Source organism: Electrophorus electricus, chromosome 14, assembly GCF_041902795.1.
Source record: "Electrophorus electricus isolate QZ-2024a chromosome 14, ASM4190279v1, whole genome shotgun sequence".
Lineage (NCBI taxonomy): Eukaryota > Metazoa > Chordata > Actinopteri > Gymnotiformes > Gymnotidae > Electrophorus > Electrophorus electricus.
This window is the reverse complement of record NC_137510.1, coordinates 3,666,616-3,692,425: the sequence shown is the minus strand read 5'-3', so window position 1 is coordinate 3,692,425 and position 25,810 is coordinate 3,666,616. Positions and strand designations below refer to the sequence as shown.

Sequence of the window (25,810 nt, the reverse complement as noted above, 5' to 3'; positions counted from 1 at the left end):
TGATTGGCACTTCATCCCTTATTTCTAATTATTCTGATTAGTATTCCATGACTAAGCTCTGGATTCAGTTATTAGTAGATCTCTAAGCTCTAGATTCAATTATTAGTATTATATCACTAAGCTCTCGATTCGGTTATCAGTATTACATCACTAAGCTCTAGATTCAGTTATTAGTATTATATCACTAATTGCGTAGTGCGTAGTGATTAGTGATTAATTAGAGATTAGTGCTCCCTTCACTGAGCTCTAGATTCAACAGTTAATGTTCAGCATCCCCATCTGTTTTACATCTGCAACCCCACATTGTGAAGCTGCTGTTGTGTAGTTTAGATAGTTTAGTCATTGTTTCACACACCTGTCAGAACAAAAGTCCAAGGTCTGCTCAAGAAGGTAGAATAATGTTTCTCTGAACACATCAGTCATGTACAAACACTGCTGGAAATTTGGCTTGTTTTTGTGTCTGAAGCAAAAACCTTTCAAGACTCCACATGTACAGTATTATCGTCTATATAATATTATTTACAGTTGTCTGAAACCAAATGTTTTAAGACTCACCATTTGCAATATTATAGTCTACATAATATTATAGTCTGGCTTTAAAATGGCAGCCTTCTGCAGCACAAGTCTGTATGCAAAGCTTCAACTGTGTGTAAAGCTGTTTCCTAACCAACAGAGGGCAGTATTGAGTTACATGGTTATTTCACAGACGCTCTTCCATAACAGTTGGCACTGGGGTGGCACAGACTGCATGCCCATTCCCATGACCAGGCCAGCTTCCTCCTGAACTTTGAAGGTTGAGTGATTTCTTCCCCTCAGTTGTACAGTTTTGTTTGTTGAAAAATGCCTGTGCTATCTGTGCTACCTGTGCTAACTGTGCTAACTTCACTCTTTGCTGGTCCCTCACACCCACACAAACCTGTCACTGAGGGAAATTACTGTCATTATGTAAGATTTCACTGTAATGGTCTATACATGACGTGTCGTGATTAAAACCTAGACACACACACACACACACACACACACACACACACACACACACACAGGCAGTACATTTTTTATGTGCTCCTAACAGGCACAGTATAACGCAGGTTCTTATAGTAACTCCTCTAAAATGCTTTAACTGTGTGACCAACAGCAGTAAACCTCTGTGTGAGAGAAGGCTGAGCTGCTGGCCTGGAGAAAAGCAAAGCATGTTCTCTTGAAGAGCGAGACTTTCCTCAAAGTTCTCAGGTTCTCCTGAAGAGCGTGACTGTCCTCAATGTTCTCACATTCTCCTGAAGAGTGAGGCTGCCCTCAGTATTCCCACGTTCTCCTGAAGAGCGAGGCTGTCCTCAATGTTCTCATGTTCGCATGAAGAGTGAGGCTGCCCTCAGTATTCCCACGTTCTCCTGAAGAGCGAGGCTGTCCTCAATGTTCTCATGTTCGCATGAAGAGTGAGGCTGCCCTCAGTATTCCCACGTTCTCCTGAAGAGCGTGACTGTCCTCAATGTTCTCACATTCTCCTGAAGAGTGAGGCTGCCCTCAGTATTCCCACGTTCTCCTGAAGAGCGAGGCTGTCCTCAATGTTCTCATGTTCGCATGAAGAGTGAAGCTGTCCTCAGTGCGCTGATATTCTCCTGAAGATCAAGGCTGTCCTCAATGTTCTCACATTCTAATGAAGAGTGAGGTTGTGCTCACGTTCCGATGTAGTCCATAGTTTCTGGGAAGCGTGTTGTGAAAAGGAACTTGCCATCTTGGCGGGAGTGGAGGTGCATCTGTCTGAGAATTTTTGCCCGGTGACCTAGGAATGTGACTAAATGTCTGGAATTTTTCCAGGTCTGATGGTTTCTCACGCTGAACTCTGACCCCGCACTCTGGCTACAAGAAAGAAAAACGCACTCACATTAGCACTCACACTTCCCCTGCTTGTTGGAGATCATTCAGATGAGCTCTTTATTACGGAGGGTATTTGCATTCGTTGTGGAGAAAGAACACATTGAATTTGTGCTTAAGGGTGAAGTGCTATGGAAATCAAACAGCCAAGTTTGATCCAGATATGGGTTTGATCCAGATATACTCAAATGAACTTAGCAGCAGTTTGGTGCGATGTGAATAACTGTTTGAAAATGGGTGTCACTTATCTCAGTTAGCTGAAGATGTATTAAATTTGTAAATGTTGGCCAGTGGACATGCCATCTCTGTCTGTGTGTGTTTGTGAATTCGTAAACGTGCTCTGCAGCCAAACGCTAACGTTGCTGTCGTTCATTTGTTATTAGACTGAAGCCATCAAGCTTCATTCATGCCCTTCTGGGTTTTTGAGGGCACAGCAGTTCCAGACAAGTGCCTACCCTTCCCATAGACCTCACTGTAGACCTCTTCATGCACCTCCCCATACACCTCCTCATGCACCTCCCCACACACACCCCCATACACCTCCTTGTACACCTCTCCATATACCTCCTCAGGCACCTCCCCATACAGCTCCTTGTATACCTCCCCATACACCTCCCTATACACCTTCTCATACACTTTCCTGTACAGCTGCCTGTGCGCCTCCTCATACAGCTCCATGTACTGCCCATCATTCCCCTCCTGACCCCAGGCTCCGCCCCCTATGGAAAAGCCCAGACTTCTCTGTGCCTCACTCACCATCCCACTGCTGTCAATCAGGTGTTTATCCTGATTTAAACACGCCCCTCTGGAGAGGATTAATTAGCATCACAGTGGGATTAGCGCAGCGCAGCAAACTCACAGATTCTGTTCCTTGGGGAGCCGTAGGCACTGAGGTTTGCGTGTGAGCCTCACTAAATGCACTGATTCGTGTCAGGAGGCATCAGCAGGAACAAATTAGGCAGTACAAAGAAATTTGGTGGAGCAGGACCGGTGCTAGCAGTGAGCGCTAACAGCCCGGGCTGGTTACAGCATGCCAGTTATTACACTTCAATGACATTTCCAACCCTGCTCCAAACGGAGAACTCCAGGGACCAAAGTGACAGTGCCTGGGCAGAGGGGCCTGCAATGACTCAGATAGGGAGTGTCTAAAAAGTGTCATTTCCCTGTGATTGAGGAGAGTACCAGAGCGAAGTCTTTAAGTTGCTTTCTCATGAGGTGCCCTGTCTCCTGTCTGCAGTGATCAGCTGGCTGCCCTGTTTGGGTTATCTCTCCCCCATTTAGCAGTCCAGTCTTTGTGATGCCAGAGAAATTGGGGCGGGGGGTCTCTGTTCTTTTCTTTCTCTCTTTCTTTTGTAGGCTGGTACGGAACGGGCTATAGGTTCCCAACTCGTGTGGTCTTGACCCCCCCCCTCCCCCATGCAGCAGGATTTCTGTGTGTGTGTATGTGTGTGTTTTGTGTTTGGGTGTGCGTGTGTATATGTAACTATATATAAGTCTGGATGGAATTAAAAAAGAACATTATGCATGTGTGTGCATAGTCTGCTTTTGGGAATGTGTTTGAGAGTGTGTGTGTGTGTGTGGGGGGGGGGGGGGGGGGGTTCATCTTGGGGTGCAACCGGAGTCGCTGCAGCTGCTGTGGACCGGATGAAGAAAGCTGTGCTGTGGAATTAGAGTGCACACACCCACACACACACACCCACACACCCACATACACCCACACACCCACATACACACACACATACACCTACACACCCACACACACACACACATACACACACACACACACACATACAACCACACACCCACACACACACATACACCCACACACTCACACACATACAACCACACACACACATACACACACACACACACACACACACACACACATACACACACACACACATACACACACACACACACACACACAAACAAACACACACAAACACATACATGTAAACACACACACACACACACACAAAGGTTAGTTCTGTCACCAACTCCCAGATCAAGCATGACTGTCAGTGTTGGACCAACAGAAAGCCCCTGGTGGTCACTTTAGAAGTGGACGCTCATGTCCTATAAATGTGAAGGACAGAGATGCCCCTCCTTCAGCCCATGTTACAGCAGGGTCGCCTTCTTCATTAAAACCCATTATACTGAATTATAACACAGTGCTGTTCAGCAGAAGTGCCCCATTCAAGAGTGGACCAATAGCAGAAGAACATTACGCGTACCCACCAGCTATTACATCACACATAGCCAATATCTATGACATCACACGTACCCACTAGCTATGACACCATGCTTACCCACCAGCTGACATCACACATACCCACCAGCTATGACATCACATATACCCACCAGCTATGACATCACATATACCCACCAGCTATGACATCACATGTACCCACTAGCTATGGCATCACGCTTACCCATTAGCTAAGACAACACACATACCCACCACCTGACATCATGTGTACCCACTAGCTATGACATCACAGATCTGAGGTGGTGGTGGGGTTGGGTCATTTAATTGGACCCCAGGCTGCAATTGGCTGGCACTGCCAGCTGGAACCAGCAACCGCATTACTGTTTGTGATGGGGGTTTCATGGCCACACACACCAGGTGGCGTTTGTCGCTGTACTTTCTTGGTCTCCCTCCTGCAGTGTGAGAGATCGCGGTTGTCCCCACAGCGCCCAACGTTCTTCCGCCGCTGAGTCTGCAGAACAACGTCCGGTCCCTGCGCATCTTAGCACCGACGACTCTGCCGCTCCAGCTAAACTGGGCCAGTGACGAGGGGACTGACCACACAAGAACGCAGACCTTTCACACAAGGCCAAGACAGCAGGCCGTGGGCCGGCATGCCACCCAACAGGAGGACAGAGGAAAGGCGACAGAAAAAGAGAGAGAAAGTGCTCCAAGCTGGCAGTTAGAGGGGGTGTCTGTGGGGGGATCGCGACTAAATTACCTTGGTGGCTGTACTTCATCCAGGCTCGGCCTGGAACCTGAAATTTTAGGGCAGCAGTGACAGGAATGGGTTCTTAAAGCACTGTGGAGTTTGTGTTTCTTTAGCGAGATTCTGTTACATTTGTGCACATGTGACGCCAGTCCCACACTGAATCAGTGTGTCACCAGCTTAGTGGTACAAGCAGAACTAAATGTGATCTAACGTGGCAAATAGCTGTCGTACGTGCTCTGTCATCTCAGTCGCACGGTCTGCTTTACACTAACGTTCCCGTCCGAGGTGGTTTTTGGACGGCTTTTTTTTATTTAGTACTCTCCAGCCGTGTTCTTGTGTTGGGTGGCCTCTTCCCATGGTGGGTGGATCTTTGAGTCTTTAGTCCACCATAGAGAGGCAGAGAGTGAAAGAGTGATGGATGGAGAGAAGTTGGAGAAAGGATTGAGAGAGGGAGAGAAAGAGGGTGAGACCAAGAAAAAAGAGGGAGATTGAGAAAGAGGGAGAGAGGGAGAGTGAGGTGGTGAGAGAGGGAGAAAGAGAGAGAAGAAGAGACAAAGAGGCAATGAACAAAAAACCGGCATCTTGGATATTAAAGTTTGAGAGCCAGTCAACCCCTAACCCCCCCTTATTGATCAATAGCTAAATCCCTTCAGCAAACACCTCCAGGGGCACTGTTTTATTGTGCAAAACAGACTTTCCTTACCACTCTGTCTGAGTCACGCATTCTGCATGTGCGTGGAGAGGTATGGTCAGATTCACCTCTGAAATGAAGACATTTCAATTCAGCCATTTTAACTGCATACATTTACACCATTTCAAAAAAGATGTGAAGGAAGTTGTAGTCAGCAGTCAGTTCAGAACTGTTAGTCAGAACTAGTAGTCAGTAGTGTTGCGTTTAAGGGTGGCTGCTTCTGAACATCTGTGGCAGCTTTCATCTGAAGCTTTGCTGTATTACTTCTCTACCAGCAGTACTGTCGGTTAATTCATCCAGCGTTTCCACGCAATGAGATATTTCGTCCAGGGCTTCTATACAGTGAGATATTTTGAGCAGGGTTTATATACAGTGGTGTATAGCATCCAGGCCTTTTGTTTGGTTGTAAATGTAGCTGATTTTGTCCCCCTGCCCTTTCTGAAGCTGCGACTCATGCGAACATACTAACTCATACTACTTTTTGGTTTTATGTTGAAACGTTCTGGGGTGTCCATGATTTTATAAGGGTACCAGTACACTTGTACATAACTGTGCTCTTTTTTAAATGTAAGAGTAATTGACTAACTTCCTATATCAATTTTACAGAAACTGTAAAACTTCAGCAACACTCTCTGAGGTTACCCACTGTTCTCCTGTTTCATGACTCACATGTTTGGCAAGAGGTTGGCACACAGCACAGCCAGAGTGTCCATGAACTCCGAAACACCTGCTCATGTGAAGCGTCCATGGCCAGCACACAAGAGTTCACAGTCCATGTCCATTTTAAACTTCTCTTTGTCTTCACGCCAGATTATGCTGCTATCACCATTGCAGCCTGGCTATAGTCGCCAGGCTCCTGTCTGAGGGTGATTGAGGGCTTTATGGCGATTAGCATCATGTTAGCCAGCAATTAGCGCTGTGCTAGCCAGTGATTAGCACTATGCTAGCCAGCACTGCCACGTTTAAATATGCTTAAAGATCATGAAGTGTGGCAGGTGGACTGGAGGGGGTTTTGGCAGTAATGCGAGAGTCAGTCCTGACCGGATCACTACCCAGACCGGATCACAAGTCAAACTGGATCACCACCCAGAGAAGTCACTGTATATGGGCTGGACAAAGAGAACAGAACAATCTCACACGGGAGGGAAAAGGAGTACTAAGAGATAAGCATACAGAAAAGAGGAGACTGGAGAGAGAGAGAGAGAGAGAGAGAGAGAGAGAGAGAGAGAGAGAGAGAGAGAGAGAAAAGATGGGAAGATAACAAATGGAAGGTTGATCTCAGTCTCCTTCGTGAGAGGTTTTCAGAGTTAACAGCTGGGCAGAAACTTCATCAATCCTAAAAGTCCTAACTTTAACAGTCAGAATGAGACCACACTGTTCCATGTGAAGTTGGTCCCACTCTTCATTCAGAATGATCACTTCTGATCACTTCCAAAGACAAATAGTGGGTCTCAGACCTGAGAGTGAATCTCTGAACCTGAGAGTGGATCTCAGACCCAAGAGTGGATCTCAGACCTGAAAGTGGATCTCTGATCTGTCCCAGGCTGAAACTGTGATGGGTTTGTTTGCTATCATCCTGATCATCATCAGCAGCAGCAGCAGCACTAACCTGCTCACTAGGGTTCTGGGAAGCTGTGCAGTGTGTGTGTGTGTGTGTGTGTGTGTGTGTGTGTGTGTGGACACATGGCGTCTCCATCTGTGTGTACAGTGTTACTAGGCTGGATTGCACAGTGGAAAAACCATGACATACGAGGACAGAGAATTAAAAATGAGGGCAGAAATCTCTGAATGGAGTATTACACTCATATAAAGACATGGGAGTTCCTTTTTTATGTGAAAACAGCCCTTTAGCATGAGGGAATTATTCAGTGTTTCACATGCAGTGAGGTGTATTAGGAGGGTAGTACATTTATCATCCAAAACAACTTATAGTTATGACTGAATACAACAGAGGGTTAAGGGTCTTGCTCAGGGGCCCAAGAATGGCAATTTGGCAGCGGTGGGGCTCAAACCAGAAACCTTCCCGTTATAATGCAAGGGCCTGAACAGACTGAGCTACCACTGCCCAGGTAGCAAGTTGGCTAGTTTATCTCCCATATATAGTAGGGAGCAGAGCTGGTCCCTGCGTTACTAAGAAGCTGGGCACTAATTGTAGAGATGACAGGATGCTGGACTCAGCCATGTTTGGCCTGGTTGTGGGGAAGTCCTGGCCCTGGTCTCAGCCATGTTTGGCCTGGTTGTGGGGGTGACTGGGGATACAGAAGCCTGTGTAGTCAGACTGCTGTAGGTATGTGTGGTCTCCATTAGCCCAGCCCATTCTGTCTTCCTGAGGGACACCAAGGTGAAAGCCAGACATTCTTACTATGGGTCCCTTTCTTGCTGCCTCTGTCTCTACCTCTTTCTCTGGCATATGGTCTGTTTTTTTGGGTCAGTCTGTGAGTCCTTGGCTCTGAGGTTTGGGTCAGTGGGATCTGGCTTGACTTCCGACCCCCCCCCACCCACCCACCCACCAACCACTCTCCCCCAAGGTTTAGGCTAATGCCACAGGGGAAACCATGAGGAGAGAGAGGAACGCTGTTCCTTCCTGTGGAAAAGGCCAGTGGGGCTGAAGGGTTCTGAAAGGGCTTTTTTATCCAGCACAGGTTGCCAGATACGCAGCCCAGAAAGCTCCTCTGCTTGGTCCTGACACATAGTCCCACTGCCATGCTGCTTTTATGATAAGCTTTTTGGTGTATTTCAACATTGCTGTCCTGTCTCAGCTCCTTCAGTCTTTCTTCTTTCCTTTCGGAAGCTGTTTCGCTAGTATTCTGTGCCTCATGAGAACCGTGTCTATGGTGGAAATGTTCACCGAGGCAGGGCTGTCTCTGTGGATGACTGTGCTAGCACAGGGCTGTCTGCATGTACGCACCTCTCTCTGTGGATGACTGTGCTAGCACAGGGCTGTCTGCATGTACGCACCTCTCTCTGTGGATGACTGTGCCAGCACAGGGCTGTCTACATGTACGCACCTCTATCTGTGGATGACTGTGCCAGCACAGGGCTGTCTGCACGTACGCACCTCTCTCTGTGGATGACTGTGCTAGCACAGGGCTGTCTGTACGTACGCACCTCTCTCTGTGGATGACTGTGCTAGCACAGGGCTGTCTGCACGTACGCACCTCCCTCTGTGGATGACTGTGCTAGCACAGGGCTGTCTGCACGTACGCACCTCTCTCTGTGGATGACTGTGCTAGCACAGGGCTGTCTGCACGTACGCACCTCTCTCTGTGGATGACTGTGCTAGCACAGGGCTGTCTGCACGTACGCACCTCTCTCTGTGGATGACTGTGCTAGCACAGGGCTGTCTGTACGAACGCACCTCTCTCTGTGGATGACTGTGCTAGCACAGGGCTGTCTGCACGTACGCACCTCTCTCTATGGATGACTGTGCTAGCACAGGGCTGTCTGCACGTACGCACCTCCCTCTGTGGATGACTGTGCTAGCACAGGGCTGTCTGCATGTACGTACCTGCCTCTCACTCCGTTCTCCATCATGGTCTCTTTCATTTGATCCAATTAGCTGTATTTATCTTCTTTCTGTCTCCTGTCTCTCCTCTCCCATCTCTCTTTACTCACTGTCTCTAATTTCTTATTGTTCTTTTCTGCATCCCTTACTCTCTTCTCCTCTCCTCTCTTCTCCACTCCTCTACTCCCCTCTCCCCCTGTTTTTTCCTCTGTCCTACCAGTGTTCATCCTCATCCCCATGCCTGATAATGGAGGCTCAGTTGTGAGAGGAATTTTACCAGAGAGGTGAACGTGTTTCCACGGGCGCTGTGCCATGGTCCACTCAGAGTCAGGCCGGCCCCAAATTCCTAGACAGTTAATTAAACTGCACTCCTGCAATCCCGCACTCTGTTTGGGGTGTGTGTGTGTGTGTGTGTGTGTGTGTGTGTGTGTGTGTGTGTCTTTTTATTGAAGCAGTGCCTTGGTGTAATATTTGATTGCATCTGTTATAACAAGGTTATTTGGATGCCCTGTTGGTGCAAGGACATATTTCTGACAGTGTGGTTGGAAGTAAGAAGGTTATTTGCGTAGTTCAGTTTGAGGTGATTGTAGCCAAGACTATTTTGCAAGATGCAGTGTTGTAAACACACTGTTTGTGATGCACAGAAACTCTCTGCCTTGTCTGATCACCAATCTGATCACCGGCTCCCTTCTCCCAAAAAGTCAGATCATCAGTGCCATGCCTCCAAAGTCTGATCATCAACTCCCTGCTCCCCAAATCTGATCACCAGTTCCATGCCCCCCAAAAGTCAGATTATCACTGCCATGCCTCCAAAGTCTGATCACCACCTTCTGGCCCCTAAAATCTGATCACTAGCTTGTTGTCCCCAAAATATGCTTACCATGTCTCTGCCCCAAGTCTGATTTCATTAACCCCGAAGTCTGATCACTAACTCCCTGCCCCCAAAGTCTGATCACCAGCTCTCTGCCCCTAAAATGTCTCTTCATTTCTCAGAATTTTTTTTCTTCTTCTATTCGTAGTCAACACTCTATATTTGCGTGTGTTGCACAGTTTCATTGCCTCTGTCTTTGGGACAAGCCTGGCTCTGTGCTTTCTGCAGCTATTGGGTTACATGTAACATATAGGACAGGCACGCAATGTGACCGCCCGTCGTATGGAACAAGGGGGTATCCAGTGGCCGTGTTTCACCTCTTGGCACTAGGAAGAGGTTCTTTATTTTCTGCTGGATAAAGAGTCATTCTGAAGGGCAGGAACAGTGTCAAATTTATCCACAAGAGTCCGAAGAGGTTGGAATGAAGCCGGAGTCCGACAGGGTTGAGGTCCTGTGTAGGTGTACAGAGCCCAGACGTAAAATAATATTTGTTTCCACGACGGCATGAATAAGAGTGTAGCATTATCATAGCATAATTTTCATCACACCCCACATACAGACAGCTGATTTACAGACAGCTGGTTTTCCTACTGTGAGAGAGATTCCCGTTCCAGTGCACTTTGTCTTAACATGTTGGCAAACTCCAGGAGGGTTAACCTTAAAAGCTCTTAAATCTGAACACATCTCTGATGGGGTGCCATAATGGAGCCTTGTGTTCTTCTGCAGCAGTAGCTGCCAAACCCATAAAGGGTAGCGAACTGTTGGTCCACCAGACTGCACAGCATGCAGGCTCCTGGTAATCCCATGGAGTGGAGGCTGTTTTTGCTAATTTATCTTAATTTGAACTACACTCCCAGGCCATAACCATGATTTCAGCCCAAATTTCCAGATGGATGTGTGGAAAGGTCTAATCAGAATGTCGTCACTGGGGTGTGTCGGGGCATTAGTTGACTGTGACACTCGCAGTCAGCGTGCACACTCACACACACAGGTGGCCGGCCAAATCTGCTCGAGCTGATGGTCAGTGTAGAAAATATAACACAAATATATCACATGCAGCATGGACTACACAATGAACTACAGTAAGTACTGCAGAGTGAACTACAGAAGTAAGATTTATGTGCCTTGTGTGTCTGATATGTCTGTGTGTGTCCACCCACTTCTCCACCCATGCCACCATCTGATGAAGAACAAAGGGCAGTGGTAACTGAAACATTTTATTGCTGTTTCCAGGGCTGTGCCCATTCTCAACATCCTGCATGTTCTGTGCACAGATGAGAATCACAGGCAGACCCTGTGCACAGGTGAGATCCACACACAACTGCACAGGTGAGAATCATACACGACTGCACAGGAGAGGATCACACGCAGACTCTGTGCACAGGGGAGAATCACACACAGACTCTGCAAAGGTAAGAATCACACACGACTGCACAGGTAAGAATCACACACAGAGTCACACAATGCAAACCATGCTGTCAAAGGCCATATTAATGCCATATTAATTAAACACCTCAAATCCCTTTTGGGATATGGCCCTGAGCTGACAACATGCAACATGCGATGCTATTCACTGTAAATGAGTGAATAGGCACCGGTTAACGCAGTTCACTGTGGAGAGGAACCATGAGCAGGCTGGACACGTATCACAGTTCTAAGAGAGCTGGTCTACTACCTGTGTTGAACAGAACCACGTGGATAAAGGCACGTCTGCTCCGAGGAATTACGTGACCACCCGCGCCGGCTGTTTCAGGGCGAGTGGGTCGGGTTGACAAAGGCCCCGAGCTGGCCAAATGAAGTTTGCCCAGAGTAAATGTGTGCGTGGGCAGGAGAGACCTGGGGGTCGAGAGTGGGAACTGACCCAGACCCGGAGACAAGTCCCGCCCAGTGGCCCAAAAGTACACACAGGCCCACTGCCATTGTTCAGCTCAGCAAACAGGGTCGCTGCAGCACAGGGTGTAACCCGTGAGAACTGAAAACAAAGATTTCTTCCTCTGATGAGCGGTAACAGGTGCAGAAGTGAAATGTATTCGCCCCCGCCCACCGCAAGCCCCTTCCTTGTAAGTGAATCAAATCAACCAGTGACACCGAGAGAAGAGCTGCATTATGCATTGAGCATGGCTTATGATGACGGGATTGGTTTGTCTCAGTTTCACGGTGTTCCATGCTAGGATTAACCCGGGGGGGACGCATTTACGCACCCCTTTCTCCAGAGTCCTGCAGCGCCGCTTTACGACGGAGCCTTAAAACCGTCTCCCTTCCACAGAGCCAGAAACCCATCTCAGCACATTTACTGCGGCCAGCTTGCAAAGCCGCCTTTAAAACTGACAGACGCTTCTACTTTCCCTCTGAAATACCAGTAAATTAGCCATGGCTCTTCCAGAAGGACCATGTGTCACACTGTATGAGGTGTGATATGAATATATGCACTATAAAGTGACTTGTCCATAGGTTAGTGGAGACTAATCTGCAAACGTCCCTGCCTGCAAGGTTTAAAACCAGATCACCAGTTCGAAACTCTGAATCAGCTCACATGTCTCCCACCCGCTAGGCGCGCCCATCGCTTAACACGCGCACAGGTGTAACTCGTGATTGGCTGCCGTGAAACTAAAGCGCGCTCACGGGCGGTGCGGGGAAATGAAGACACGCGAGCGTGTCTTGCGCGAAACAGAAGCAAAACTTGGACATTAAAACAAGATGTGATTAGTCCGTTTACTGAGGACACGTTGAGGTAACCGAAACATATACGTGCTCTGGGGGATGTGTCTTCACAGCTGCGCTAAACGTTTGCGGAGGGATGGACACAGGACCGGTGCTATGAATTTGGACATGAGTACAGTTGCGGTAAATTTCCTAGGATAATACAAGACGCAAGAAGGACCGATGTTTCATTCCCGACTGCCCAGACGGCTTTTGGACCTTAGCTCACGGGGGTTTGTCTGGGCAGAGATTTGGATCAGAGGTTAGAAGTGGACCTGTTGCGCTCGGCAAGTCATGGCTTGCTTTGTGCCAGACAGAACAAGCTTGACATCAACTTTCGTTCCAGTAGCGATTCTTTTTATTCTGGGAAACTATGAGGTGAGCATTAGTTCAGAAATAAAAGTGAAAAAAAAACAAAACAAAAAAAAACTATGTATATCTTTGTTACGCATCTGTATTTGAAAACTTTTAGTGCTTCCAGCTAAGCTCTCCGGTCCCCTATACGGAACCTAACGGAAATGACGAGTCTTCATCCTCGTTACTGGAATCCCTCCGGCTCCCGCTGGACTCAGGTGAGAAGCCAGCACACACTTCATAAAATGCCACGTTTGAATGACAGCGGCCTTCAGTTCCACCGGCTTTGCGATTTCTTTACGAGGTGTCACACTGTTAAAATTAGACTGGAATCGCGTCCTTTCTCAAGTTCCAGAAAAGTGCTCTAGGCGCTGGATTGAGAAGTGCACACCGGTAAAGGACCCGTCGGGGAGCGCTAGATAACGGGACTGCGCCTAACGGGAAAAGCATCCGACAAATGTTAAGCTTGCATGGACTGAGCTGGTAAACAGTACACGCGCAGCATCATGACGTCCCTGTCAATTGCCAGACTACTGTGATTTTTTTTTTTAAGTGAGGAAAAAAAAGAGAGAGAGAGAGAGAGAGAGAGAGAGAGAGAGAGAGAGAGAGAGAGAGAGAGAGTCAGGGACAGAAAGAAGGAGAGAGAAAGAAGGAGAGAGTTACTCCTGCAGACTGGCAAGAAACTCTCCATCAAAGCCTCTCACTAGCTTTAGCCCGTCTGATGTTATTTGACTCGATCCAGGGGACTGTGTGTGTGTGCATGTGTGTGTTCAAGACACAGAGGCATATGTGTGTTAGAGAGAGACAGCGATTTTGCTATTATGAGTCCACGGACAGCAAACATACTGTTTTTATCTGTACAATGATTTAGGGTTGAACTGTGCAGACTCAGGAATGAGAGATGCACAGTGCGCACTCCCTCACCATGGAAACGCCACTCCATATAGTCTCTCCACTGCTCTGGTTAGACAGAATCTTATTTGCTCATGTCTGTGTGATAATTATTATTATTATTATTATTATTATTATTATTATTATTATGTGACTCATATCCAATCCAATGGATTCTCCCCTTCCTGAGACAGAATCCGACAGGACTCTCAATGCTGTGAGTTTTTATTACCTAAGAATAACTACACAAGCATTTCTGCATTTGGGTGATTTATATGTGACCGTTGTCAGCCGGCAACAGTGAGCTGGATTGAATTAACCCTTGTTCATATACATTTACATTTACGACATTTTTTATTTGCTCACTTCTCTGTGGAGGGCTAAATAATAATCTGATTTTAATTTCACATTTTTATTTTGAGAAGTTAGCGTGTTTAGTGCAGTCACTGGCTGTGCAGGGTAACCTCCAGCTCAGGAGAGAACCGAGAATAGAAACGGCTAGGGTTGGGTTATTATGATAGGGTTATAAATGGTTAGGGTTGGGTTATTATAGGGTTATAAATGGCCAGGGTTGGGGTTATTATGGTAGGGTTATAAATGGTTAGGGTTGGGTTATTATGATAGGGTTATAAATGGCCAGGGTTGGGGTTATTATGGTAGGGTTATAAATGGCTAGGGTTGGGTTATTATGGTAGGGTTATAAATGGCTAGGGTTGGGTTATTATGGTAGGGCTATAAATGGTTAGGGTTGGGTTATTATGGTAGGGTTATAAATGGCTAGGGTTGGGTTATTATGATAGGGTTATAAATGGCCAGGGTTGGGGTTATTATGGTAGGGTTATAAATGGTTAGGGTTGGGGTTATTATGATAGGGTTATAAATGGCCAGGGTTGGGGTTATTATGGTAGGGTTATAAATGGTTAGGGTTGGGGTTATTATGATAGGGTTATAAATGGCTAGGGTTGGGGTTATTATGGTAGGGTTATAAATGGCTAGGGTTGGGGTTATTATGGTAGGGTTATAAATGGTTAGGGTTGGGGTTATTATGGTAGGGTTATAAATGGCTAGGGTTGGGGTTATTATGGTAGAGTTATAAATGGCTATAATGGTATACACTGGCTAAGTATTGCTGTTAATATAACATGGTGTAAGTATTTTTTGCATGTCCTGTAGAGTATGAGATCGTCGCGCCATACGAGGTGGACCAGCAGGGGGAGTATGTTTCCCACGCAGTGGCGCACCACCATCGCAGGAGGCGTTCGGCAGAGGGCTTTGGGACCATCCTCGGTGGCATGGCCAATTTCAGGCTCCACGGGCTTGGCGAGGACTTCCACCTGGAACTGTCACCTGCCTATGGCCTGATCACCCCCGGCTTCATGGTCCAGACCCTGGGCAAGAATGGCAGCAAGAGCCTGCAGCCCTTCCTCGAACAGGAGTTCTGCTTTTACCAGGGGTCAGTCAGGTCAAAGGCCAACTCCTCTGTGGCCCTGTCAACATGCACTGGGATGGTGAGTAGGTCTGAGCAGTTAGCCAATGAGTACACAGGATGGCAGTCAAAACAATGGAAGATAAACATTATGCAGTTGTTAGTGTCATTTCTTTAGCTACAAGTGTCAGAACCTGTGAAAGAGTCATAGCTGTAATCCTGGTTCTTCTTGCTCTCTGTTCTGCAGCAGACATCTGCATGCTGTTGCTTTGGTTCTCTTGCTATGGTTCCGCTGCTGTGTCACTGGGAGAGTTCTGCTGTTATCTAGAGGATGGGAATTCTCAATTCTCAGTCGCACCTCGGACCCAAAACAAGTAGAACAATGGATTGAAATATTTTCCATATCACACACGGAAATCAATTCATATTCCTTTTTTAAGACCAAACATTGCCTAGATTAATTAAATTCAATCTGTGTGAAAATTTCAGTCATTAAAAAAGTAGATCAGGACCAGCCCGGGTGTTGTGGGCAAAACTGTAGCAGGGCTTTGGGTTCTGATGCCGTGGCTCTCTGCTACAAGTGGCTCTCCTTCCACCCTCCATTAATTACTTAGTAGCATGAACTGCAAACCCAGTTACCTTGACATATTCCCTCCTAGATTATTGAGCATGATGACAGAGACCCTTTGCAGATGTTCTCCCTGAGTCTCAAATGATATCCTGTTAAACAGACACGTGCCCTATGGCTCAGATCAAACCCAAGTCATGCCATGTGCTGCTTGTGGCTGGGAGGGAGTGCAGAACGCACTCTCATAATATATGTTAGCATCACAGTCCGAAACTTTGCATGCTAGAATATCTCATTACGAAACGGTAGCGCTGGCCTTGGCATGAGACATACTACATTAACTAAGATTAACTTGGGAGAGAATGAGACTGAAACAAACTACAAAAATAAATAAATATATGGCTTGGCAGGCCCAGGAAGACACTCCCTTCCCCCTCGTTAACTGGGTGTGTGGTGGGCTAAGCTTCCCAGCACAAAGGCCCCTAAGGACCCGGGTCCGGTCCGGGGTTGGCAGAGTGCGGCCGGTGCAGTAAACGTTCTCATGACTCCATCCTGACAAAATGGGTCTTTGTCGCCCCACCTCCCAACACAGGAGATCCTCCTGGGTCTGTCCATGACAGCGCGAACCCGGCATGTGACGTTCCCCTGAGCCAGTGACTCACTAACCCACATCGGTTTGGCTTGAGGAAGAGCGAATTGTCTGCTGGAAGGCGGCAGAGCCCCAGGGTCCGCCAGACAGTACGCAGTATCGGTATATCAGTCCTGAGTGAAAACACGTAGCACATTCACATCATTAAGGGTCTATCAGGATGCATTACGTAGTTCTCGATTCATTTTGGACAGGACCTTTGGTAGTGACAGGCACTCAGACCCGAGCAGAGAGACTGACCTCCGACCCACAGATATTCTTCAAACTGTGCCTGTCATATGTAATGCGCCAACGTCATGTTATTTTGTTATGCTTTTGAGAAAACAGTGTTGTGTCCCAGATTCCTCCAGAGGTCTTCCTGTTCAACCACCACTTAGCATTTAAAGTAAACATTACAAATATGACCATAAGCACAAGAGCTATTTGTAGCATTGCATTCTGGTCCCTCCAAGCCATCATGTGCAGGGAGTTTTTAGTTTGTTAGAGTTGAAACTAGGGGAGAGGGCTTTTATGCACGAGGATCGGAGACAGTAGCATTCAGGAAGGAAGATTAATCTGAAAAGTGAGTCAGTACATGGTGACATACTTTGTCAAAGCATTAGCTTGCAGTACATCACAACTAGGCTGGGAAGGAAAACATGACTCCCAGGTGAATTAATCTGGGTTTATGATGGCTCAGGAAGCATTTCACTATGACTCCTAAAAATCTTGACCAGTGCATCAGAGTGAAATTAATGTGACTTATAGGAGACTGGTGATGACCCAAACTGACATTTGAAATTCTACTTTACATCAGCGTTATTTTTCTGCCTCCTGATTGGCTGATGATGGAAGACACTGATTTTAGATCTGAGTGTTATTACCAGCTGTGAATGGCTGTCTGTCGTGCTGTTGCTGTTTGCATTCGAGGGATCTTACTGTTACACTCTCCAAGAGCCCTGGTACAGTGTGGGGTAGACGAGGGGTGTGGGGTAAGGGAGGAGTGTGGGGTAGAGAAGCAGGAGCAGAAGAGAAAAGGGATGCATTTAAGAATGATGTGAAAAGCTTTGAGGAAGAAAAATTGTCGTTGTATTATTCTCAAGTAAAACACACAAAATTCCCCTGAACTGTTAATGTGGGCCAGTAACTGAACTTGGGTTCTTCCATTGTTTTCTGTCTATAATCATTAATGTGTGTGACTCAGCCACTAGACCGAGGCATTGGTTTAGTCTGAACCAAAGACAGTGAGTCTGCAGCCATGCCAACATTCTCTTAAACATGGACAACTTCCCTGTGTCACTGGCCACCTTTCACCTGACAGTGTTAACTTCCCAAAACTCCAAAACGCCTTCGTGTGATAACACTCGTCCGGTGGCACACTCTCTCTCGGGGTATGTGGCCATAGTCCCCTGACTGTTCTCCAGTGGATGGGGGGGGGGGGGGGTAGACATGCAATCAGCTTCCAATAACCCCTTGAAAGTGAGCCTGTTGTGGCTTTTGAGTGTAGAGCGGTCAGCCTTATGTTTCCAAACCGCTAGGATTACATCGTCCTCAGATGTGTGCTCCTCTTCGACTGCTCTGTGATACTGTTTGCTCTCCACCTACATTACATCACTGGGACACGTCTCCCATTACCCAGCCCAGGGTCACTATTGACATAACCTCGGATATAATGGAACGCATGTGATGGCAGCGAGATGCACGTTCAAGCACGCAAAGGCTGTCACTTAAAAGTAAATAGCCCTAACGCGACTTGGAGAGGATTAGGCTCGACACGGACCCAGGGACCATCTGGGCCTCAGGCCTAGCAGTGAAGGGCCCGGTGTGGGAACAGGTTCTGCTTCTCGGCGCAACTGGCCCTGGGCAGCCCGGAGTTCACCGACGTTGGTCGTACGGAACGCCCGTCCAGTCTGCAAAGTGGATCAACCGAGTTGCGGTTTCAGGCCAGAACGGTCAGGTAACTAGGGCCATTGAAGGCTTCGCTGGTCTGTGGTTAGCTTAGTGGTTCAGGCAGTCAGTGGCTTTTAAAATCTGGCTTGTTTCTGGCAGAAGTTCTTCTGAACTTCTCACTGTTAAGCTGTGCCTTCATAAATTTTAGAGCTAGTGCCAGGGTTTTTTTCAGCACTGTAAAATTGGCTTTGACAAGTGTTTAAAGTGAGTTTATGGACATGCTCTAATGGGGGCAAACTGCACAGGGGTCATAACAGCGCACTGAGTGAACAGCCCAGATGGGCCCCTTTGTGTGATCAGTGATATTATATTATAAACATTATATAACTAGTACTGTAGTACACAAGGTTTCCAGAGAGTCAAGACATTTTGGACTGGGGTCTTTCATCAGCTGTGCAAGCGAAGTGCTTCAGATGCTTCTTAAGTTCTAGGAGCTGAAACCAGTTGTATATGTGTACATTCCTGAAACCAGTTGTATATGTGTACTGCAGACAGTTAAGTTAGAGTCAGCCCCTTTTGAAGTTGGAGTCAGCCCCTTTTGAAGTTGGATTCAGCCCCTATACAGTGCACGTCCAAGTCTACACATACGTATGACGTCTTCTGTGAAAGATACAAAGGATGTGTTTTTTAATGACAGCTTAAAAGGGCCAAAAAAGATCATATTCAAACAATGAGTGTCCTGTACCCCAGTGTGCTGAAGTGTCCTGTATCCCAGTGTGCTGGAGTGTCCTGTACCCCAGTGTCCTGGAGTGTCCTGTACCCCTGTAACCCAGTGTGCTGGTGTGGAGCCTCTCTATGTGCTGTAGTGTGGGCTTCACACACACTGATGGCTCAGTGTTTGCCTACATCTTTCCCAAACACACACACACACACATATTCCTGATCAGCAGCTGTGAAACGTGGCTTTTTCCAGTGATCATCACGAGAACGCTTCAGAACAAACACCCTGTTCTGACCCAGTCCCAGATTCCCAGTTCTGCTCAATGGGCATCTGAAACTCTGTGAAGGCCTCATCCCCAGACGGGCTTTTGTTCGTCCACTCTCGTCCGAGAGGCGGAGCTACCGTCAGCCCAGCGTGGGCAGCTCGGATAGACTGCTGTGCAGACAGGCTTTGGGGAGTTCGACCTCTGACCTGGCCTGGATCAGGGCAAGAGTGAGATTGCAGAGATCTTGGGAACTCTGAGCTGATGCGGAACCTAAATGAAAGTTTTCATTCCACTGTTTATGAGCCACACAAAATAAACCAAGTTTTTTTGAGCTTTTAAATATGGTCCGTTGTTCTCTGCTGGTGTGTAGCTTATTTTCAGAGTTTTACCTGCAGGGAAGACAGTTTTCCTCTGCTGTCTTTTGTCATTTAGAAATCTTCATGTCTAAAAGCTTTGTTGCTTGGAGACACCTCATTGCCATGGTGCTAACAGTGCTGACCCAGTGTGTGTTTCTCTATAGTCAGATATGATTGGTGTGTGTTTCACTGTAGTCAGGTCTGATTGGTGTGTGTTTCACTGTAGTCAGGTTTGATCCACATGTGTGTTTTGCTGTATTCAGGTATGATTGATGTGTTTGTTGTCATGGTATATCCACATGTATGTTTCGATGTAGTCAGGTCTGATCAGTGTGTTTCCCTGTAGTCAGGTCTGATCAGTGTGTGTGTGTCCTTGTAGTCAGGTCTGATCAGTGTGTGTGATTTGTTGTAGTCAGGTCTGATCAGTGTGTGTGTTTCCCTATAGTCAGGTCTGATCAGTGTGTGTGTTTCCCTGTAGTCAGGTCTGATCAGTGTGTGTTTTGTTGTAGTCAGGTCTGATCAGTGTGTGTGTTTTGTTGTAGTCAGGTCTGATCAGTGTGTGTGTTTTGTTATAGTCAGGTCTGATCAGTGTGTGTATTTCCCTGTAGTCAGGTCTGATCAGTGTGTGTGTTTCCCTGTAGTCAGGTCTGATCAGTGTGTGTGTTTTGTTGTAGTCAGGTCTGATCAGTGTGTGTGTTTCCCTGTAGTCAGGTCTGATCAGTGTGTGTGTTTCCCTGTAGTCAGGTCTGATCAGTGTGTGTGTTTCCCTGTAGTCAGGTCTGATCAGTGTGTGTGTTTTGTTGTAGTCAGGTCTGATCAGTGTGTGTGTTTTGTTGTAGTCAGGTCTGATCAGTGTGTGTGTTTTGTTGTAGTCAGGTCTGATCAGTGTGTGTATTTCCCTGTAGTCAGGTCTGATCAGTGTGTGTGTTTCCCTGTAGTCAGGTCTGATCAGTGTGTGTGTTTCCCTGTAGTCAGGTCTGATCAGTGTGTGTGTTTTGTTGTAGTCAGGTCTGATCAGTGTGTGTGTTTCCCTGTAGTCAGGTCTGATCAGTGTGTGTGTTTGTTGTAGTCAGGTCTGATCAGTGTGTGTGTTTCACTGTAGTCAGGTCTGATCAGTGTGTGTGTTTCCCTGTAGTCAGGTCTGATCAGTGTGTGTGTTTCCCTGTAGTCAGGTCTGATCAGTGTGTGTGTTTCCCTGTAGTCAGGTCTGATCAGTGTGTGTGTTTTGTTGTAGTCAGGTCTGATCAGTGTGTGTGTTTTGTTGTAGTCAGGTCTGATCAGTGTGTGTGTTTTGTTGTAGTCAGGTCTGATCAGTGTGTGTGTTTTGTTGTAGTCAGGTCTGATCAGTGTGTGTGTTTTGTTGTAGTCAGGTCTGATCAGTGTGTGTGTTTCCCTGTAGTCAGGTCTGATCAGTGTGTGTGTTTTGTTGTAGTCAGGTCTGATCAGTGTGTGTGTTTCCCTGTAGTCAGGTCTGATCAGTGTGTGTGATTTGTTGTAGTCAGGTCTGATCAGTGTGTGTGTTTCCCTGTAGCCAGGTCTGATCAGTGTGTGTGTTTTGTTGTACTCAGGTCTGATCAGTGTGTGTGTTTTGTTGTACTCAGGTCTGATCAGTGTGTGTGTTTTGTTGTAGTCAGGTCTGATCCGGACGGAGCAGGCCGATTACTTCCTGAGGCCGCTGCATCAGCAGCAGCTGTGGGCGGAGAACTACACAGCACCACCTGACCACCACCCTCACATCCTCTACAAGAGACACACGTCACCACAGACAAGTGGAGGGAGAGAAAGGAGACACACACCACCACAGACAGGTGCAGAGAGAGACAGGATCTCGTCCACAGTGCAGAAACGCCATGGAAAAGAGACCGAGCTCATGGATGCATTCAGAGACAAAAGGAGGCCCAGACTCTCCACACACGAACACACGGAGCTGGGCAACGGTTACCACGGACGCCACAATCGCCATAGCAACTACAGACATGGAACACGGCAGAGGCAGCATTACTGCGGAAGAAGGAAGAAATGTATGTAAGCTTATTCTATTCGACATTCGTCTGTATGAACATGTTGCTTTATTCTGTGTTCATCTACACTGCCTTACTCCATATTAAACTAACGTGCTGCATTTATCTGCATTACGCTGACACACATTTCCAACCCACTAAACACACAAATCCCAAAGCTACTGTGTTTGCCATGTACAACCCAACTGCACAGCTCTGCTTCTACACCTGCCCTGATTCAGCTTGCCCCCACCTGCCCCCACCCCGCCTGTTCATTTAAGACCATTCGAATGTTACAAAGGCTTCAGAACCTGAGTGCGCTCAGTCATACCTGCGAGCACGGCCGTGTGTGAGTGTTCACCACACTCGCTCCTGGGTGAGGGTCACACACACTTTATGTGTAGTTGTGGAGTAAGTGTGATGGGGTTGCACCTGGTCGCGGGGGTAACCCCAGCCTGTTTACATTTCATCCTCCTGACATCATCACACACCTGTGCGATGTTTGGACAAGGTCACATGACCGCCCAGCCTGCTCTCAGGTCTCTTCATGTCAACATTTCACGCTGCGGGAACCCCGAGCTTCACGCTGTGCCACTTCATACATGTCACAATTCTACTCTTCCCTTTTCTTCTGCTTTGTTTTTGTTGGTTTCCATGTGCTCTTGTTTACTTCTCAGCCCCACCTTGGTTTACTCCCCCCATTACCTATTTGGTTAGTGTCTCCAGCTGTTGGTACTTACCCTCGTCTACCCCTGTGTATTTATACCCCTCCATTCCTTGTCTAAACTGTGAAGTATTTGTTTTGCTGTCTGTATGTTTCTATGTTAGTTTTACCTGGGTACTTATTATAAAGGCTTTATTCCCTTTGCACATGCAACCTGCTTAATTTATCCAATCCTTACAATACATAAGGACTCAGTAATGAACCGAAGCCACGCGCATCCCTTCAGTGTGTCGGAGCATGTCAGAGGAAAAGCGCGTCGGAGGAATGTTGTGTGCAGACAACATTGCGCACATGGCCATCTGGGGATCGTTAGCTTGTCGTGATCCGTGCAACCTTCTGTTCATGCTGTCCAGCAGAGCCTGTGTGGCTTCTCTGCTCCCAAAGTAACCGAACATGCAGGCAGGAATGACTGGCTCCAAGTCAGGCTTGGTGTGTGTGTGTGTGTGTGTGTGTGTGTGTGTGTGTGTGTGTGTGTGTGTGCGTGTGTGTGTGCGTGTGTGTGTGCGTGTGTGTGTGCGTGTGTGCGTGTGTGTGTGCGTGTGTGTGTGCGTGTGTGTGTGCGTGTGTGTGTGCGTGTGTGTGTGCGTGTGTGTGTGCGTGTGTGTGTGCGTGTGTGTGTGTGCGTGCATGCATGTTCCCATGCAATGTCGTGCCAGTTAATTCAGGCCGATTAATTATGGAATTCCTGCTTTATCAGCACCGACATTGCTGAAGTGTGTGTGTGTGTGTGTGTGTGTGTGTGTGTGTGTGTGTGTGTGTGTGTGTGTGTGTGTATAGACATGACTTCATATTATAAACCTACAAACAGTTTATGATATGGACAGAACCTGAGTACATTTTGGCTTTGATCTTTTCCTCCCCTCACAGACGTGCTTAAGCCCCCTGGTAAGGACCTCTACATTCTGCCCGATGAGTACAGCAGGTTCCCAGCCAGACGCAAGCGGGCGCCGGGACCTCCAGCTCGACCTAACCAGAAGTTAAATGTGGAGACGCTGGTGGTGGTGGACCAAAAGATGATGGAGAACCATGGGCGAGAGAACATCACCACCTACGTCCTGACTGTCCTCAACATGGTACGTTCTCTGCCAATGGTCTCTTCCGTATCTCCACTCCACTTTTATTGATTTTATTGATTTATGTCTGATTCATCTCTCCTCTGTCTGATTAATCTGTCCATCTACATACACTTTTCTTACTGTAAAACAACACGAGATGGAGTGGGGGGCAGGGGGTGTTGTGGGTCAGACACCTGAGAGCGATCAGACGTTTCAACACCAAGGTGTTGCTGGATTCCAAAACAAACCGAACCAAAAGGTCCCGTGCGCAGGTCCGGCGACTGAGTTATGACATCTGAGCCTTTTAAAACGGCTCCTTAATCCTTAATCTCACAACTCTGTCTCTGAGGATGGAGGTCTCACGTGGGGAGGAGGCTTCCCTGGAGAGAGTGTGGCGCCTGTAGCCAGAGAAATCAAGGCGGGCCAGATCGGAAACCTTTCGCAAAAGCCCGGATCGCCAGTTTCTTCAAAGCGAATCGCTGTACCCTATTTGCTGTTTGCCTTTATCGCCTCAGTTTGTATTGTGTGTTTTTTACATTGTATTTAGTTATTTAACAGGGACAGTGTTCATTAGTCAACCGAAGGAAACCCTGTAAATGAGACAGAGGGAGCCCTGTAGGCTGCCTCTGGGCAGATTTTAGAATGGCAACCTAAAAATAACAGGTCATCACAAATAAAACATTTAAATAATCAATGCAGACTAATAATCAATCCAGTACAAACATAATTAAATCATTAAAAGTGAAAACCCGGCAGACAGTAGATGTCACGGTAGGCCGGTCAACCATCAGGAGGGACACGCCCACTCCTGCTCAGAAGCGCCTCACACACCTGCCATAGTCCCAATCACACGCATACTAACCTGAACCACCTGATCCTTATTTCCTCTCTCACTATATCTCACTAAGCCCACAGGTTCCTGAAGCCAGCGCTGCACATTAGTGGACCAAAGAGCCGCACGCTTTGCCTGAGCTCCGCTACACTCATCCAAGCCAAACGCCTGTTTGGTTTAACCGTTTTTTATGGAGAATAAAGAGGACTTTATTTCAGTCTCGTCTCTATCTCCCTCTGTGCCGCAGGCAGTTCAAATGTTCACACATTCGATCGTTAAATAAGACAAAGCTTCAACTGACCAGTAAGAGAACGCTAGTCCTTGTTTCTCTAATATGAACGGGTAGTGCGTTCCATTCTGTAGATGCTGGATGGAAATCTTAGTGCTTGTCCTAATCTGAGTGCTTCAAGTTTCAAGTTTCAAGTTTGGTTTATTCGTCACATACATAGTCATACACAGTATAACTCGCAGTGAAATGGTGGAGAGTGCTCTGTCCTAACTGAGGAAAAGAAAACAGGGGTGCATAGAGAAAAATATATATATATGCAATATATGTGCTTGTCCTAATCTGAGTGCTTGTTCTTTGCATGCAAACTGTTTTAAGTGGAGGGGGGGGCAATATTGTATAATATCTTAAAAACAAGACAATGGTTAACATATTTAACCAAGTTTTCCCTGTTCAGAATTCTGATACGTATTTAAAATTTGATGGCTGTGAAAGATGATTGATTTCTAAAAATGTAAGACCACGTTAAAGTGGCTTCATTGTAGATTTGTTAGCCTGTGTCCAATTTATCAGGACAAGGCAAGTTTATTTATTTAGCACCTTTCATGCACTGTGGTCACTCAAAGTGCTTTACAAATAAGAAAATACAAAGAAACAGATACACTGCCTGGCCAAAAAAAAATTAGGTCACACACGCTAATATTTTTGTTGGACCGCCTTTAGCTTTGATTACAGCACGCATTCGCTGTGACATCATTTCCATAAGCTTCTGCAATGTCACAACATTTATTTCTGTCCAGCGCTAATTTTTCCCAAAGATCTTGTAGTGATGATGGGAGATGGGGTTCAGGTCTGGACTCTGTGGTGGCCAATCCATGTGTGAAAATGATGTTTCATGCTCCCTGAACCACTCTTTCACAGTTTCAGCCCGATAAATGCTGGTATTATCTTGGAATATGCCTGTGCCATCAGGGAAGAAAAAATCCACTGATGGAATAATCTGGTCGTTCTGTATATTCAGGTAGTCAGCTGACCTCATTCTTTGGGCACATAACATTGCTGAACCTAGACCTGACCAACTGCAGCAACCCCAGATCATAGCACTGCCCCCACAGGCTTGTACGGTAGGCACTAGGCATGATGGGTGCATCACTGCAGCCGCCTCTCTTCCTACCCTGATGCGCCCATCATTCTGGAACGGTAAATCTGGACTCATCAGACCACATGACCTTCTTCCATTGCTGCAGAGTCCAATATTTATGTTCCCTAGCAAAT

The 25,810-nt window shown here is 47.0% G+C and overlaps 1 protein-coding gene across 4 annotated transcripts in view; it reads left to right on the top strand.

Annotated features, from left to right (window-relative positions):
- Positions 1-12,412: 12,412 nt before the first annotated feature.
- adamts16 (ADAM metallopeptidase with thrombospondin type 1 motif, 16) overlaps positions 12,413-25,810 on the top strand; it is a 46,130-nt gene continuing 32,732 nt past the window's right edge. The window contains exons 1-6 of one of the 4 annotated variants that reach the window (XM_081696499.1): positions 13,078-13,171; positions 13,825-13,916; positions 14,039-14,061; positions 15,018-15,352; positions 21,329-21,719; positions 23,290-23,495. In XM_081696499.1, the coding sequence (XP_081552625.1) occupies positions 15,137-15,352; positions 21,329-21,719; positions 23,290-23,495 (813 nt within the window). In that variant the 5' untranslated portion in view covers positions 13,078-13,171; positions 13,825-13,916; positions 14,039-14,061; positions 15,018-15,136. Of the gene's footprint in view, positions 12,978-13,071; positions 13,172-13,824; positions 13,917-14,038; positions 14,062-15,017; positions 15,353-21,328; positions 21,720-23,289; positions 23,496-25,810 lie in introns of those variants that run through there. The other 3 variants (XM_081696501.1, XM_081696498.1, XM_035530414.2) reach the window with 3 other exon arrangements.